The sequence below is a fragment of the Mobula birostris genome, chromosome 2, assembly GCF_030028105.1.
Source record: "Mobula birostris isolate sMobBir1 chromosome 2, sMobBir1.hap1, whole genome shotgun sequence".
Lineage (NCBI taxonomy): Eukaryota > Metazoa > Chordata > Chondrichthyes > Myliobatiformes > Myliobatidae > Mobula > Mobula birostris.
In genome coordinates, this window is record NC_092371.1 from 64,491,583 (window position 1) to 64,507,817 (window position 16,235).

Below are 16,235 nucleotides of genomic sequence, written 5' to 3' on the forward strand. Positions count from 1 at the left end.
CAACATTGCCCCCATGTTACACTTCATTTCATCCCACTGACTGCAATTTTGTCCTATCATCTGCCTGTCCTTCCTCACGGTCTCACTACACAACGCATTGACTTGTATACCAATTGGCCGTCCGCAGCCCTATCACTCCAGCTCCCATTCCCCTGCCAGCTCAAGTTTGAGCCCTCCCCAACAGCTCTATTTTCACTTTTCTAGTTTTATTTTTACTTTTCGCTATTTCTGGCATCTCCAAGCCTGAATGCTTGAAACCACAGTGAGGAAAACAGCTCTGAATTTTCTTGCAGCTTATTTCTTGCCAACTATTAATGATAAAAATGACAGCTTTTTGAACACAAACACATGCAGCTGATGCTATTTAAAAACTGCTAGCTCTAAGCACAATGTAATGTCTAACTAGTGCATGTCTGACACTAGTTAGAGACTGTTCGGCAACAGTCTCCTACCCCAATTAAGCAGAAAAGTGTCCCAAATAAACGAAGCAAATCTCAGCTATTTTCTTGATTAGATTTTGTTATTTAAGTATTGTCGTAAATAAACGGCTGCCCCGATTAACCAATAGCGCAAGTAGCTGCAATTCACTTTTCTTTGAGAGAGTACACTTTAGCTAGAGAACACTCTTAAATGGCAATATACATATTCTTTTTTTATCCTTTTAGGTCCATTTATACAGTGGAGTAAAACTGATTCAGTTTATATAATGTCTGATTTCAATATGAGAAAACATGCATGAAAATTCAGAATGATGCATGACACAATAAACTTTTTTCCACTTTATAAAAAACATTTAACTGCTGATGAACATAATGCACATTCAGATTTAGATCAACTGTTAAAAGGTGCTGCTAAGCTTGCAATTAAAGTTTTGCAAATGGAGTAACACTCAAGGATATGGATTCAACATAGCCTAATTTTTGAACATTAAGTGATTAAGCGCTAATATTAACAATAACTGAAGATCTTTTTTCTAAACTCCGTTTTCCTGTTCTACTCCTACATCCCATGATTCTCTTTGTGTACAGAAATCTCTTTTTAAAATAAACTGAATAATCCTGGACTCTGGGGAAACAATTCACAACCCCTATGACCAAGGATATTTCCCCTTGTTCTCCAAATGGGGAAAACGAGCTTGGTTAACATCCATGCTGTGAAATTCCTCAACACTCTCCCACCTAACTCTTTTTTAAGTAAATGATTATACTTCAGATTCATGTAAGTAATCTTTTATTTACTGGAAATCAAATCCTTGTCAGTAAATATTGCAAGCAACATTCCACTTACCTGATTACAATGAAAAGTAAACGTGGCCCTTGTGGCTATGGGGATCAGGGGGTATGGAGGGAAGGCTGGGGCGGGGTTCTGAGTTGGATGATCAGCCATGATCATAATAAATGGCGGTGCAGGCTCGAAGGGCCGAATGGCCTACTCCTGCACCTATTTTCTATGTTTCTATGTTTCTATGAAATCTGATGAAGGATCTTGGCCTGAAATGTAAACTGTTCATTCCTCTCCGTAGATACTGCCTGACCCGCTGAGTTCCTGCATCATTTTGTGTGTGTAAATCTGAAATCTGCCTCTGTAGATAATGGTGATGCCGTAACTGATTTCTCTGACATCCCATCTAATGATTCAGTTACAGCAGAAATATTGAATGTAATAAAGGAGTTTTACCAGATTTTGGTCCAAAATAAAAGCTAAAACAGTGGAATCTGACAGGATTTGTTCCAAAGGACTAGGTAAGGAATTTGTGCTAAATATTCTATATCTGATTTGTAGATGATATATTTATAGATAATAGGTATAGAATATATGGTATAGAATATGTAATACTCACCAAATAATGGCTGCTCTTCAATGCCTGAAATCTTGGTACGGCACTCATGCACTGAATCTTTCAGACCAGTGATTTCTTGACCATGTATCACAAGGGTTCCATTCATTTGGTCTAAGTAACTCCACAGATCACCAGCATGATTATCCAAAGCATCCTTAATAAAATCCAGACTGGCTGCTAGTGCATTTAGCTTACTGCACACACTCTCCACTTCTGCCACCCGCCTGTCAACCTGAGATACTTCCTTCTGGATGTCTTGAGCACTGTGCTTGCAGTTATGGAGATCTGACATAACCCTGTGGTTAATTCGCTGAAGATCTCCTTTGAGCTCATGGACACGCTTGCCATTAAACATAAGCTGGGAACCTTGGCTAGTCAGTATCTGTTGAATTAGATGAACTTCATCTGTCATTTTGCGGTCGTGTTCATCCCAGGTTGAATTGGCATTGGCAAAATCGTCAGCGTATCGGCTGACAGCCTCTTTAATTCCTTTCAGGGTTTTGTTAACTGAGTTGATGTTGATCTTCAGTAAAGTAATTTCTCCCTGCACTCCACTGGATTCTTCTTCCTCTTTAATTTTCCTTTGTATTTCAAACATGGAATAGTTAAGCCTGTTGAGCAGGCCGGAGTTCTTATCCAGCTGGGTCACAATATCTCGGCAGTTTTTCTGACAGCCATCAACGTCTGTTCTGAGAATTTCAATGTCGCTAATAACTGAGGTACACTGATTTTCCAGAGCTATAATTCTCCCCTCCAAGTTATCCAGACCATCGTGATTTTGCTTTTTAATAGTAGCAATTTCTGTTTCTAGCATTGGGATTACTACTCCCTCTAGGTTTGCAGGTGTAGTTACATTGCTTATTTCTTCAACTATAATGGTAACCCGGCTCTCGATCTCCTTCAGCTTATCGTGCATAATTGTTTTCATTCCATCCAATTCAGTCCCAAAATACTCCTTAATGTTGTTTTCAATGTTCAAGCAATTTTCTTCTATGCTTTTCTCTGTTGTGTTGATTTTAGCCTCAATGTCATCCAACCTACTATCATGGATATTTTCTATGTGAATGGTGGAGAACTGTGGTAATTCATTCTCAAATTGAGTTGTTAATGACTTTTGATTGTCGGAGATCTCACGTAGTTTTTGTTCCAAGGTAGTGACTTTGTCTGTCAAATACTTAACAGTGTCACAACAATTTTCAGTTACAGCCAATCCATCAATTTGAGTTTGTAAATTATTAATCTCCTTCTTCAGGTCAGATTCTTTTCCATCTATTGTTTCCTGAAGTCTTTGGTTTATACTTTTTAGTTCATCGCACTGCTGTTGGACCAGCTTTACCTTGTAATCACAGTCGGTTTGGACACCTGTAAACTTGTTTTCAAAGCCATCCAATAGGTCCCCTCTGAACTTGGTGAGTTTGGCATCTATGTAAGGACCAATTAAGTTCTCAGTGACTAAAGGTGAAGAGGGTCTACTGGCCTCCAGTAGTTGTCTGAGTTGTCCATCGTGGCCAATCACCATCCCATGAACTTCATCAAGCAAGTCACTCTTTGTTTTCAATACATCCTTAACTTCTGTCACTTTAGCCACCAAGTCTCCCATTGCTGGTGGATATGTTGGTTCCCCTTTAGTCAGGTTTTCTAGGCCATCGGTTATATATCCAAAGCCAACTGCAGCATCAGGGTATTTCAGATTATTTAGCAACGAAACAATCATTTTGTTGGTATCCTCCTGAATCGATAGCCTGAGGCTATCACTAATTCCACTGACCATCGTTTGGAGTTTCTCAAATGATTGTGAAAATCGCCGCATTTCATCTTCTAAACGGTCAATTCGTTCCCCATATATATCTGGAGATTTAGGGCCTAAAAGTAAACAAATATCACAAAATTAATGAATGACACAATTTGGGCTGAAATTGATGAAATAAAAAATGCCTCAATTTAACTTCTCATTTATGTATAATTAGAACTATAACTATAAGACTATAAGTAGAAACGACAGGTTTTACTTCTGTTGTTTATGTGATATGGAAATTAAGTCATAGAACTGGGGAATTTATAGATGGAACTCTAAGGCACATTCTTCCAATAAAGAGCCTGTGAATGTGGCCTCTACAGTGATGATTACATTAACCTTTAAGTGGCTTATATGTATGCTTAATGCTTCATAATTTTGAGTTTCTCACATTGCTAGCATAATGCTTTTACTTATGAGGAAGTTGTAGCAATTAAAACCAAGAGGCTGAATTTGCAGTTTAGCAATAGTACAAAATGTGTGGCCATAAACTGGTGATCTTTTTACATGCCAGCCATTTCTCTAAGCCAATGGAAAACAGATTCATGGACTACCGATTTGCTCATGCTGTACCGTCCCTAAGACCAAAGGCCCATTAACCTCCAAACTTCATTTTTGATTCCCAAATGCATTTTCAGATGAACACAGCTTTCTCGATTAAATCTTTATTCATTCCTTTATGAGGTGTGGATCACACTGGCAATTTGCTACTTGCCTTTGAATGGAAGGTGGAGTCAGACAGATTGGTGGGTCTGCAGTTACTAGCTAAATTAAAAGTTCAATTTAAATTTATTATCAAAGTATGTATGTGGTCATATACTACCTTGAGATTCATTTACGTGCAGGCATTTACAGGAAAATAAAGTAATACAATTGAGTTTATAAAAAAACTTTAAATTACAGAGACAGACAACACCCAATGTGCAAAAGAGGACAAATCGTGCCAATAATAAATAAAAAATAAGTAAATAAATAATACAAAGAACATGAATTGTAGACTCCCTGAAAGTGAATCTGTAAGTTGTGCAGTCAGTTCAGCATTGAGATGAGTAAAGTTATCTTCGCTGGTTCAGGAGTTTGATAGTGGTGTGGGACCCAAGACTCCTGGACCTCCTGCCCGATGGTAATAGCGAGAAGGGAGAAGCTTCTTGTAAATGTGCTCAATGATGCTTTGCCTGTGATGGACTGGGCTGTATTCACCATTTTTTGTAGAGTTTTCTGTTCCAGGGTAAATGTGGGAGATTACCTTTCCTGAATAACAATGGGGAGCAAAATAGCTTTTGGTAGTAATCCAATGGTTTCATGATTTCTGACAACTCAGTTCTTTAAACTTAATTCCATAAATTTAATGCCCAGCTGCAATATTGGGATTCAAACTTGCATCTCTGACCCAGAATACTGAATGCAGAAACTTAGCCAACATGATCTTAAAGACTTTTAGTTGTATCCAGCAATGGCAATTTGTCCAAGCATTTTGTCTTGGGGCATTTCCCATAGAATACAATGCTATGAAATTTCCTGAAATTGTATAGAAGTATTGACTTTATGAGGAAGGATACAATTTTTTAGTGCAAAAGATTGTGACTTATTTGGTGTATGACTTAGAGATGTATTCATACTTTGCCTGAGCTTTCTCTATTTGTTGTACAGTCAGTGGATGCTATACCCAACCCACTGTTACTCACTAACTTTGCTCTGCCTGTTATCCAAAGGTTTGAATAACTTTGTGGTTAGATCAGGCTGTAAACTTGTGCCTACATTTTCAAAGCAGGAGCAATTTTTGTTTCTGTTTAGTGAACATTTCAATTAATTTGCTTCTCAGCATTAAAATCATTTACTGTATTTTGAATGTCTGTTGCTACATCAGAAGAAATTCCATAAAAAAACCCCAAAAAGATTGTTTTGGCAACTTTCATAGTCAGCCTGGGTCTAAAGAACTTGTGAAGGGATGTTTCAAGTTAAGAGTAGGTTTAACAGCCATGCAAGCACTTCCACTACCATGAATTTCAACACTTGCAGAAAATGCCACCCATTATTCTTTCCTTGAATATAGCAATTAGTGTGCTAAATGTACACATAGGAGAATGTGACTGCAGTTTTCAGCAATGAACACAAATAAGTCCTAAACAAGGACCACAGTATAAATTTTGCATTCTTATGACCCAATTGTTTGTTTTAAGCCATGTTTTCTCACTTTTTATCATATTCTAAATGAATTCACAAGGACAATTATGCCAGTTTAACAAATATTTTGCTGAACTGCCCATACACCCATGTTGCAAATTCCAAGTAAATGTTTACATGAATACACTAACTCACTTGAACATTCCCACAAGCAATGGGCTCACTTGCAAGGACTCTTCATCTCATGTTCTTGATATTTATTGCTTATTTATTTGTATAATTGTTTTTTCTTTTGCATTTGCCCAGTTTGTTGTCTTCTGCACTCTGGTTGAGCACCTTAGTTGGGCAGTTGTTCATTGATTCTAATATAGTTACTATTCTATAAATTTGTTGAGCATGCCCACAAGAAAGTGAATCTCAGGGTTGCATATGGTGACATATGTACTCTGATAATAAATATTTACTTTGAACTTTGAATACACTAATTAACTAACTCATTTGTCACTAAAAGAAGCAGAGTATGTTGGAAATGCTCTGCAGGTCAGGCAGCATCTTTGGAGGGAGAAACAGAGTTAATAATTCAAGACTAAGACCTTTTATTAGTCCTGAAACATCAACTCCTTTTTGCACTCCACAGATGCTGCCTGACCTGCTGAGCATTTCCAGCACTTTCATTTTTTATTACAGATTTCCAGCATCTGTAATTTGTTGATTTTCAAGTCATTTCTCACGCTGCACTGGCATTCCTTGCAGTTCTGCCTCTGGATATTCTCTCCTGAAGTATCAACAATAAAAACAATCCTTTATCTCCATCAGGTTTCAAATGAATAAGAAGAATATATAAGCAGAAATGGAATAACCAACTATAACACTGGGCAACAAAGACTTTGCTTCCTGAATATTTTTTGGATGTATCTTATGGATTTTGGGCCACTGATCATGAAAATCAGCATGAAATTTCCCTATCACACACCATTATTTGTAATGGCTTATATTTGTGATTTCAATTCATAATTCAAGTCAATTAAAATGTTGCCAACCATGTTAGTTGGAAAGTTTTCTATTTTGTCCAGGCATGCCTGGGTATGCTTAGGCAGGCAGATGCCTCATGGGAGGATAGATTTTAGAAAAAACAGGACACAGAGCCTACAGGAGGCAGAAGAAGATGCCAAGATGCATGAGCCAGGAATGGAAAATGACACTGATACTGATACAGATTTTGAACCCTTTATGTCGAGTGAGCCTCATCTGATAACTCAATCTGAGCTAAAGGACCTGGTCAGACTCTTAGGTTTGTCAAAAGCAAAAGTAGAAAGAATTACTGGGTTCAAGAATGCAAGCATGGAATCTGCTGCCACCAGGCACAAACATTTCCGTGAAGGATTTTGATATTTGAGACAGCTATTTCCCAGAATAACTGATGCCAAGATTAAGGCAGGCATTTTTGTTGGTCCACAAATCAAACAGATCATCAATGACAGGTAATTCAAAGAACTTCTAGTGGGACTGGAAAAAATCGCATGGAAGGCATTCAAGGATGAAAATTTTCTTGGCAATTACAGAGCACCAACTATATGCAGCTGGTTAATAACATGCTTCAAGTGTACAAAACCACGAAGTGCAACATGTCACTAAAGATTCATTTTCTGCATTCCCATTTAGACTTCTTCCCTGCAAATCTTGGCGCTGTCAGTAACGTGCAGGGTGAAAGGTTTTTCCATAACATTGCAGTCATGGAGAAATGGTATCAGGGCAACTAGAATCCCTCAATGCAGGCTGATTATTGTTGTACACTTAAGCAAGAATCCTCAGGCACTGAGTACAAATGAAGATCATCAACAAAACATTTTTAGATTAGTTGAACAATTGCAAAGCATCAGCATGAATATGCAATTAAACACATTATATTCAATAAAAAGTTAATTTCTTGTTTCTCCTGATTCCTATGTGATACAAGTAGTCTGAAATTATATTTGTGTTCAGCTTCAAGTTGTCTATCATAAACAAACAAAATTCTGAGGGAGCAACACTTTAGAAAAAAATTGTTATCCAGTGTAATTAGATAGGACTGTTCATTCCTGAGTAGAAAAGAAAGTACATACCATTTTATAAGTTTACAAGACTGCTTTTAAGAATTTTGCAAACTAATAAAAAATGGTTACTTCACAGTATGGTTAGATTATGCAGGCATCTTGCATACTTCTACCAGACTTGGAGCTTAAGTGCGATTTACAATGCAATTGATCTGCAGTTAAAAAGAAAAATTCTTGATATCATTAGCACTTACCATAATAACCTTTTCTGGGTCCTGGATATGATGGTCCAAGTTCAGGGACTCCTATAGTAGGACCTTCTTGGCAAGCATCACCAGAATATCCTGGACAACATCTCCATTCCAACTCTGTAACTGTCTTGTATCCAATTTTATACCTAGGCTTTAGAAAGGTCCGATATCTGTGTGAAAAAAAAATTGATAAGAAAATTACAGCTGGCCAATTTAAATTATGTATTTACCACTGCAAAAGATCTCTATAATGGCAGGCAAGCCACTGGCAAAAAGCAACATTGTTCTCATAATTTAATGATTTATTGTTTACTTTGAACTTACTAACTTGCACAAATCATTAGTGGCAGAGTAAGGCTTCAGATATAAAAATTATCATTAGCACTCTACACTTCCAGAACCTTAGCTTTGGTGGAAACTGGGTTAAAAAGATGAAGGATTTCATCTTTTTTCTTGTCAACTTGGAGCCAAATTGAATGGGATCCCAACAGGATGTACACCGAAAGCTATTCCTGGTTCAAGTATGAACAGAGAGTTCTTTAATATCAGTTTGAGCACAGATAGCGCAGAATTAATTACTTTTATTTTTAAATTTGATGCAGTTTTGATAATTTTATCCCTAAACTGATTTGAAAACTTCATTTGGATATGCATAAATATCTTAGCCCTCAGTGTACTTCATCAGCTTTGAACACAACTGCCATTATTAAACTTGGATTAAACGACAACTGTGAAGTGGATTTCATCATCTGATCAAGGTTCAAAGTCGCTCGGCTTTCTCAGCTGTCTGGAAATTGATTCTGTCAACTAAAAATAGCTGGTTAAATCAAGCAATGTGTTTTTCATTAGAATTAGACGTACTGTAGTAACTACAGAACACACAAGCTCGAACAGATGAGGGAACACATAAGAGGTCCTCAGCCCACACATCACTTTCCATGCTGTTTTGGACCGAATCCTCTCTATTTAAAATGATATAAAATATATTATTCCTCAAATAAGAGTGTAATCTGGTATTTATATATTGCATCCTTGCAGATGTATCACCCACAACTACCTGTTTGGCACTCTCTCTAAATCTAATGCGGAATAATTCTCAAGTGACAAAGGAGGTGGTCGTTTTGGCCCACCACATCTATACAAGTTCACAAAGCAATCCCATTCCCTATTAATATTCCTTGTAACTTAATTTCCCCACATTCCCATCAACTTGCCCTAGATTTTACTGCTCTCAACATAAAAGAGCAATTTATCATGGTCTATTAACCTAGCAATTTGGAATCTTCAGGATGTGGGGGAAAAAAAACCCGGGACTATGCAGAGAGAATGAGCAAACTTCACACAGACAGGTCAGAACTGAACCCAGTTTACTGGAGCCATGAGGTCGTAGCTCAGGGCAGCAGACCTCACATTCGACCTGGTTATCAGCTTGCATCTTATTGATTCATATAGATTCAGATACAGATTACATCACATGTATATTAAAACATCAGCTGGCGGGGTGGAGGTACGTCTCTACCAAAGCTGGTATAAAGTGCTCCTTCCTTCCACTAGCCTGTAGGTCATCCTTGAGCAAGCTATAGCATCTGCTTAGCTCCCCAGTCAGGGTCACAGGAAGCCATAGGAGCTGCTGGTGCATATCACAAGTCCTGGTTATGCAACCTCTTCTGATGCTAGGCAGACAATCTGAAGAGTATTGATAATGGCTGGGGTCACCCGTCTTGTAAAGACACTGCCCAGAAGAAGGCAATGGCAAACCACTCCTGCAGAAAAAAATTGCCAAGAACAATCATGGTCATGGGACCATGTGATTGCCTATGTCATACGACATCTGACCTCAATGGTGAGGACATTGAAACATACAGTGAAGTGCATTTACAACCAACACACTCAAGGATGCACTGATGCCCACAAGTGTCACCACAAATTCCAGTGCCAACATTGCATGCACACAATGCTTGGTAGAACACAGAACAGAACACAAATGGCAAAACAAGCCCATTTCCTTACCCACTGCATGTTCACATTAGCTATTAAACCTTATTCTGCATTCTGTTATTGCTTTACCTTGTACTACCTTAATGCACCGTAATGTGAATTGATCTGTATGATCAATGAGCATATTTTCCAATGTACATTTGACACTAATAAACCAATTCCAATTCTGCTATCATGTCGTGCAAATTAGTAAACTATCTTAAGTTAATTTTCCAGTCGTTAAAAGATTTAGCATTTGGTTTTATGGATATCAGCTACATACAAGGAGCAGTAATATACCTCAAGTTAGTGAGACTCTGCATTGAACAAAAATGGTTGTATCTGCAGAATTTTCAAATTGAGAAAGCCCAAGCCTTTGTCTTACTTATACAATTGAAACTGGTGCCAAGCTGTATCGGCCCTTGCCCTTCCCTTGGACAACATCGGTGTCGTGGAGAGGGGAGACTTGCAGCATGAGCAACTGCTGGTCTTCCATACAACCTTGCCCAGGCCCGCGCCCTGGTGAGTGAAGACTTTCTAGGTGCAGATCTATGGTCTAGCAAGACTAATGGATGCCTTTAATAATTGAAATAGTTTAGAGATGAATAACACACATCAAAGTTGCTGGTGAACGCAGCAGGTCAGGCAGCATCTCGGCCTGAAACGTCGACTGTACCTCTTCCTAGAGGTGCTGCCTGGCCTGCTGCGTTCACCAGCAACTTTGATGTGTGTTGCTTGAATTTCCAGCATCTGCAGATTTCCTCGTGTTAGAGATGAATAACAATAATTTTCCTTTATGTAATTATCATCCCAGGGAAACCTGCTCCTGAGACAGCCTTGTTTCCATTTCATTTATTTATTTAGAGAGACCACATGGAGCAGACCCTTCCATTCTAATGAGCCATGCTGCCCAGCAACCCACCTATTTAATGCTAGCCTTATCACAGGAGAATTTACAATGACCAAATAACCTACTAACCAGTATGCTTTTGGACTGTGGGAGGAAATGCATGCAGTCATGGGGAGAACATACAAACTCCTTACAGGCAGCACCGGAACTGAATTTCGACCTCCAATGCCCCGAGATGTAATAGTGTCCAAGCAACACACACACACACACACACACACACACACACACACACACACACACACACACACACACACACAATGCTGGAGGAGCCACTACCATGGTGCCAAAGATTTTCCACAATATTGAAAAGGCTTCTCACTAGGGGGTCCCAACCCTTTTTATGTCATGGTCCTCTTCCATTAACCAAGGGTGGAAACACCTGTCCTATACTAAGCTATAGAAGACTATGGACCTACTACAAACAAATAGGGTTGGTGTGGATGGGTGCACTAGTCAGTATTCACATAGTGGGCTGAGAGGCTGAAAGGCTTTGTTCTCTGTGCTTTCCTTGTTCTTTTTTCATTTCGACTGTAATCTGTTAGTTGCAAGGGAGAGGTCTGTTCTGCTTCAGGTCTTCACCAAGGTGACCACAGAATATTTTCTCAGTAGATTGTTCTTCCCTTGGAGAAGGGAGAAAACCAACTCTCTGCTCATGAGATGAAGATATTTTATCAGAATTAAATGGGCTAAGTTCTGATAATATTTAACTTGGACAGCAAAGATGAACTTAGGCAGCACACAGTCTGTGTAATTGTCTATTTCTCTTTTTAGCTTGGGTTCCCAGCCTGGGGTCCACAGACTCCTTTCTTAATGGTATTGGTCATAGCACACATAAGTTTGGGAACCCCTATGACATCAAGAGAACTGTATCCAATCTCCCTCTGTTGCTGAGCAAATGAAGAACCAAAAAAAAATAAACATATTAGGTGGAAACTCAAGGAACAATGTTCTCTTCTCCCAAGGGTGGGATTCAGCAGCTGATACCAAGGCATGGAAAAGTGATTAGAGGCCACTAAATTTGATTACTAGCATTACCCTTGTAAACAAATACAAAACCACACCTATTAAGACATAACAAACAAGAGAGAATCTGCAGATGCTGGAAATCCAAGCAACACACACACACACAATGCTGGAGAAACTCAGCAAGCCAGGCCTGCTCTATGAAAAAAAGAGTGCCGTCGACGTTCCAGGGTGAGGCCCTTTATCAGTATGTCTATTAATACATAATGTTCAAGACTTCTGGTGTGTGTGTGTGTGTGTGTGTTGCTTTCATTAGTTTCTTTGAATTAGGAAATGTCTTGTATAAACTTCAGCTGCATTGAGCACATTAACATCTGCAGTCCAAATTACACCGGCAGCAAACCTGCTTTGACGAGCAGCTACCCATCATTCTCGGAGTTCCAGGGAGCATCTGCATTCAGTTTTTGGAAAGAAGCTGTTTGCAGTAATAGAACCTGGCCAAAGCAGTGACCTAATGTGAAACATCTTTCCAAGCACAGTTTAGGAGCGCTCTATTTGATTCGAGTGGTTTCTTTGATACCTGACAGATCTTCGATTGCTTTGTCCCTGCTGCCATTCTTCAAGTTGTCCAGCACATGCCTGAACTGAAAATTGCCACTGACAAAATTGTAATGCACCATCATGATGTCAAGATTATGGCAGCAGTGCTCTTTATTCATTCAAATGTATATGTGATGTCTAAAGCTACCTTTTGCATCCAGTCATAGACTAATGCACACCAGGAGGCCATTTGATGCCTCATATCTGAACCAGCTCTTTGAAGGAGATACTCAATTAATCTCACAGGATTGCCTTTCCTCCAAAGCTTTCCAATATCCTTCTTTTCTTTTTTCAAATACGTACACATGTAATTGAAAAATTAATTCTCAGTTTGTTTCTAATCACCTTGAGGCAACGCATTCCTAAATGCAACATAAAAGCGTATAAAGTTTTCATCAGCAAACTTGTGATTCCCTTGCAAATTGTTTTAAATATGTGCCTTTCGGTTACTGACCCACCCACAAGCACTGTATACTCTGTGAAAACTTATCATAATTTTGGAATATTTTTCAGGCCTTCCTCTTCTTAAAAAGTGTTCTGTCATGCATCTAATTAAACACCGTTTATAAAAAAAGCAACTTCAATCAAAGGAATGCTGCGGCAACCTCTGTACACCTTAAATGATTCTCTCCCAAAATACACTCGTTATTCTTCCAAGTTCAGTCTTGACTGCGGTCTTTGTTCAATTCAATCCGTAGGACTCTATGCATTGAACTTAATTAAATTTTAACAAGGTAACGGTAGTAGGAAATCATATCAATGTCACGAAAGCCGTCAAGGGACATTTTTCCCAATGAAACATGTATCTGGCATCTACTGCGAATGGGTATTGAACGTCCGCTGTTCCTTTGGTGGCCACTAGAGGATGCGAAAGCACCAGCGTTCGGAAACGTCTCCCGCTCTCTCAAAGATATGTAATCCTGAGTAGTGCAAAGCTGTTTCTTGGTTCAAAATCTTAATCCTATTTATTACTCCAAATCTTTGTAACAATGCATAAAAACATATCGATCGTTTAAAAACAACTGATTAATTCCTATTGTTTTTAAAGTAATAATATTAAGCCAGAAACCAAATGTAAATCAGATCAACCCACTCAATGTAACTTTCCCATAGGACACACCACAAAAGCATCCACTTGGTGCATAATAAATAATTTTAGAGATCCAGCTGTGAATTTGAACTTTAAGGCACTTAATGTCAATCAATATCCGATTTGACCCACTGCACAAATCTTACTGTTTTGGCTCGGATTAAAACATGTCCCTTATTTCCTGATGGATGGAGGGTCCCGTCAGTATAAATCTGCACGGTACATTCCACCGTGACAGGATCGCCGAAAGTCTATTGTGTTCAGGGCACTAGACTGGAAACAATCTCGCGGTGTAGTTGCAAATTCAGTCAGTTTCCTCTCTGGTTTGTCCCGTGTCGCGCGAGGTAGCGTTGCGAACTTACATGACTACGCCCGGACACTTGAGTTGGCCCCAAGCACACTGATGGTATTCGGCTTTCACAAAGGTGTCTGTGCCGTCTTGCATCGTGCAAGTGATATTCTTCTTCACAATATAGGCGCAATAATTCCTAAAGGAGAAAACCAAGTCACTCGTTGATATTTTTTGTGCAAAGTCTCCATAACACAAAACAAATTTTGTTTATTATAAAATAGAACAGTACAGCACAGAAACAGGCCCTTCGGCCCATATCTGCGCCTAACACGGTGCCAAATTAAACCAAATTCCTTCTGCCTGCACAAGATCCATAACCCTTCATAATTGAGTGTCTAATACTTAAGGGTCACTGGCGCACGATTTTTAATACTGTTGGTGCAAAATATCAATTGAAATATTATGCACATTTCTCATTTTATGTGCCATTTGCGTTCGCATTCAGTTTTCCAAAGCGCCGAGCAGAGGTTTAAAACTGTAAAAGCTTTTAATAACTGTTTAATCTTTCAGCAAAATATAAGGAACTCACTTGTGCCGGGCCGTGCTCCGCCCTGCTCCTTTCAGACTGGGACTTGTCCCTGAGGTGAAGAGGTTATAGCGGTACGGAGCGTAGAAATTGCCCTTCGCTTCCATGAGTGTAAGAAGGGTCAATGCCACCAGGCAGCACAGAATCACAGAGGAAGATGCCGACGCGCTTTCTAACATCGTGACAGCTTAAAAAAAATATCCAGGTGTAGAGGCGCAGTCGAGCCCGTCTCTAAAACTAGAAGCGGTGCAAAATTTGTCCGAACGCCTGAGACTCGGGGAACGTGAGCATCAGCTGGAAAAGAGAAGGTGGGATGGGTGGGGGTGAACGGGAGTCCCGCGGTAGCGCACACACACACGCGCGCCGGGTCAGAGCTGAGATGGGGGAGACTGCGGGGCAGGGGGCGATTGATGAGCCATTGGCTCTGGCCCTGAGTCTATATCGCCACCAGCAGTCGCCCACCTCCACAACTTAGCGGACTCGTGCGAGTGGGCGTTTCGTTGACATTAGCACAGACCCAGCCCTCACCCCCTCCCTCCCTTCACCAGCACTACCAATGAGGGTGCAGCCACCCCTCCTCTGCTCTCCTCTCCTCACCCCCTCCTCCTCCAACATTTACAGACCCACTGGTCGCCAGCAACGCGCACTACCGTTCGGGCTGAAGCCAATCATTTGATCTTTCATGACAAACCCTGGTCTCGGTTTGAAAGGGGAAATGCACCTCCTTCCCCCCCACCTCCAACAAACAAAATACTCTTGGTGCAAATCCACATCTCCGCGGGGGCCTTTGCACAGGCCATAAGATGCACAGCCACGAGAGGCAAACTTACTGGTCGCAGTAGAATCCCAACTCAGTTACGCTGTCAAAAGCTTCGTAAAAGTTCAGCCCAGTCTGCGCCGAAGAACTTGTTAATTATTTGAAAGGCACTGTTAGCGCAGTGTGACCCAATCCTGCCCGCGTTTATTTTAGTTTGTAGGGATTCTAATATCCTTGGCTGCAGGTTTGAGAGGGAGAGGGAGAGAGAAATGGAAAGTTTTTTTCTCTTGAGGAGTTTGATTTTTTAAAAAATATATAATTGTCACCTGGTGACACTGCGGTAAGGGAGGGAGAGAGGGAAGGAGGAGGGAGCGGAGGTGATCTGGAGGAATCCTTTCTGATAGCACCGCGGCTACTGTAGTAATGTGCTCCAGAAATCGGCTGTCCACTTTCTTTCCCTACCGTAGTCGCCAAAAACTTAACGAGAGCATTGAAGGGGCTTGAATGAATTAGTAGAAGGAAGACAGAAATATTTATCAACAACTCTTGGGTTGAGTCGCCAGAGTAAATTATATCAATGAACTTTGCAATCTGCTTTCGTCGAGTCTCTGGTCTTATTTCTGATCCCCGTTTACTCTAAAGGGGAGGGGTTGCTCATCCCTGTTGTGGAAAATGGTACACCTGAAACTTCGGCAAAGCTTATTATTTTCTAAAGATGCCAACTGGCCTGCTCAGTTCCTCCAGTTGTGTGTGTGTGTGTCCATTGGCAAAGGTTTGCCTTCTCTAATCATCTGAAGGCATCACTCAGACTCGCTTGCAGAGCCGTTCCCCAGGAGAAGTTTTGGTACAAGCCGTCAGCTCCAATATTTGAGTTCCTGTACTCCTGGGGTTTAGGTATTAATGCTCGGTAATTGCATGGTTAACAAGTCAACCAGAGCTGTATCTCTAATTAAATAAAATAAACTGACGTTTTGCCAGCAATGCATTCGGCAACTTGGCCGACATAGACGGGCTGGG

The 16,235-nt window shown here is 40.1% G+C and overlaps 1 protein-coding gene across 6 annotated transcripts in view; it reads right to left on the reverse strand.

Moving 5' to 3' along the window:
* The window catches only part of emilin3b (elastin microfibril interfacer 3b), a 35,331-nt gene extending 19,975 nt beyond the window's left edge, over positions 1 to 15,356 (reverse strand). For 4 of the 6 annotated variants that reach the window (XR_011883016.1, XM_072242115.1, XM_072242092.1 and 1 more), the window contains exons 1-4: positions 14,465 to 14,931; positions 13,946 to 14,071; positions 8,047 to 8,213; positions 1,841 to 3,703 (exon numbers count right to left, since the gene is read on the reverse strand). Coding sequence is in view for 5 of the 6 variants with exons in the window: in XM_072242115.1 (XP_072098216.1) it covers positions 1,841 to 3,703; positions 8,047 to 8,213; positions 13,946 to 14,071; positions 14,465 to 14,640 (2,332 nt within the window). In the remaining variant the exon portion in view is untranslated. Of the gene's footprint in view, positions 1 to 1,840; positions 3,704 to 8,046; positions 8,214 to 13,945; positions 14,072 to 14,464; positions 14,932 to 15,111; positions 15,134 to 15,291 lie in introns of those variants that run through there. The other 2 variants (XM_072242099.1, XM_072242106.1) reach the window with 2 other exon arrangements.
* Positions 15,357 to 16,235: the final 879 nt, after the last annotated feature.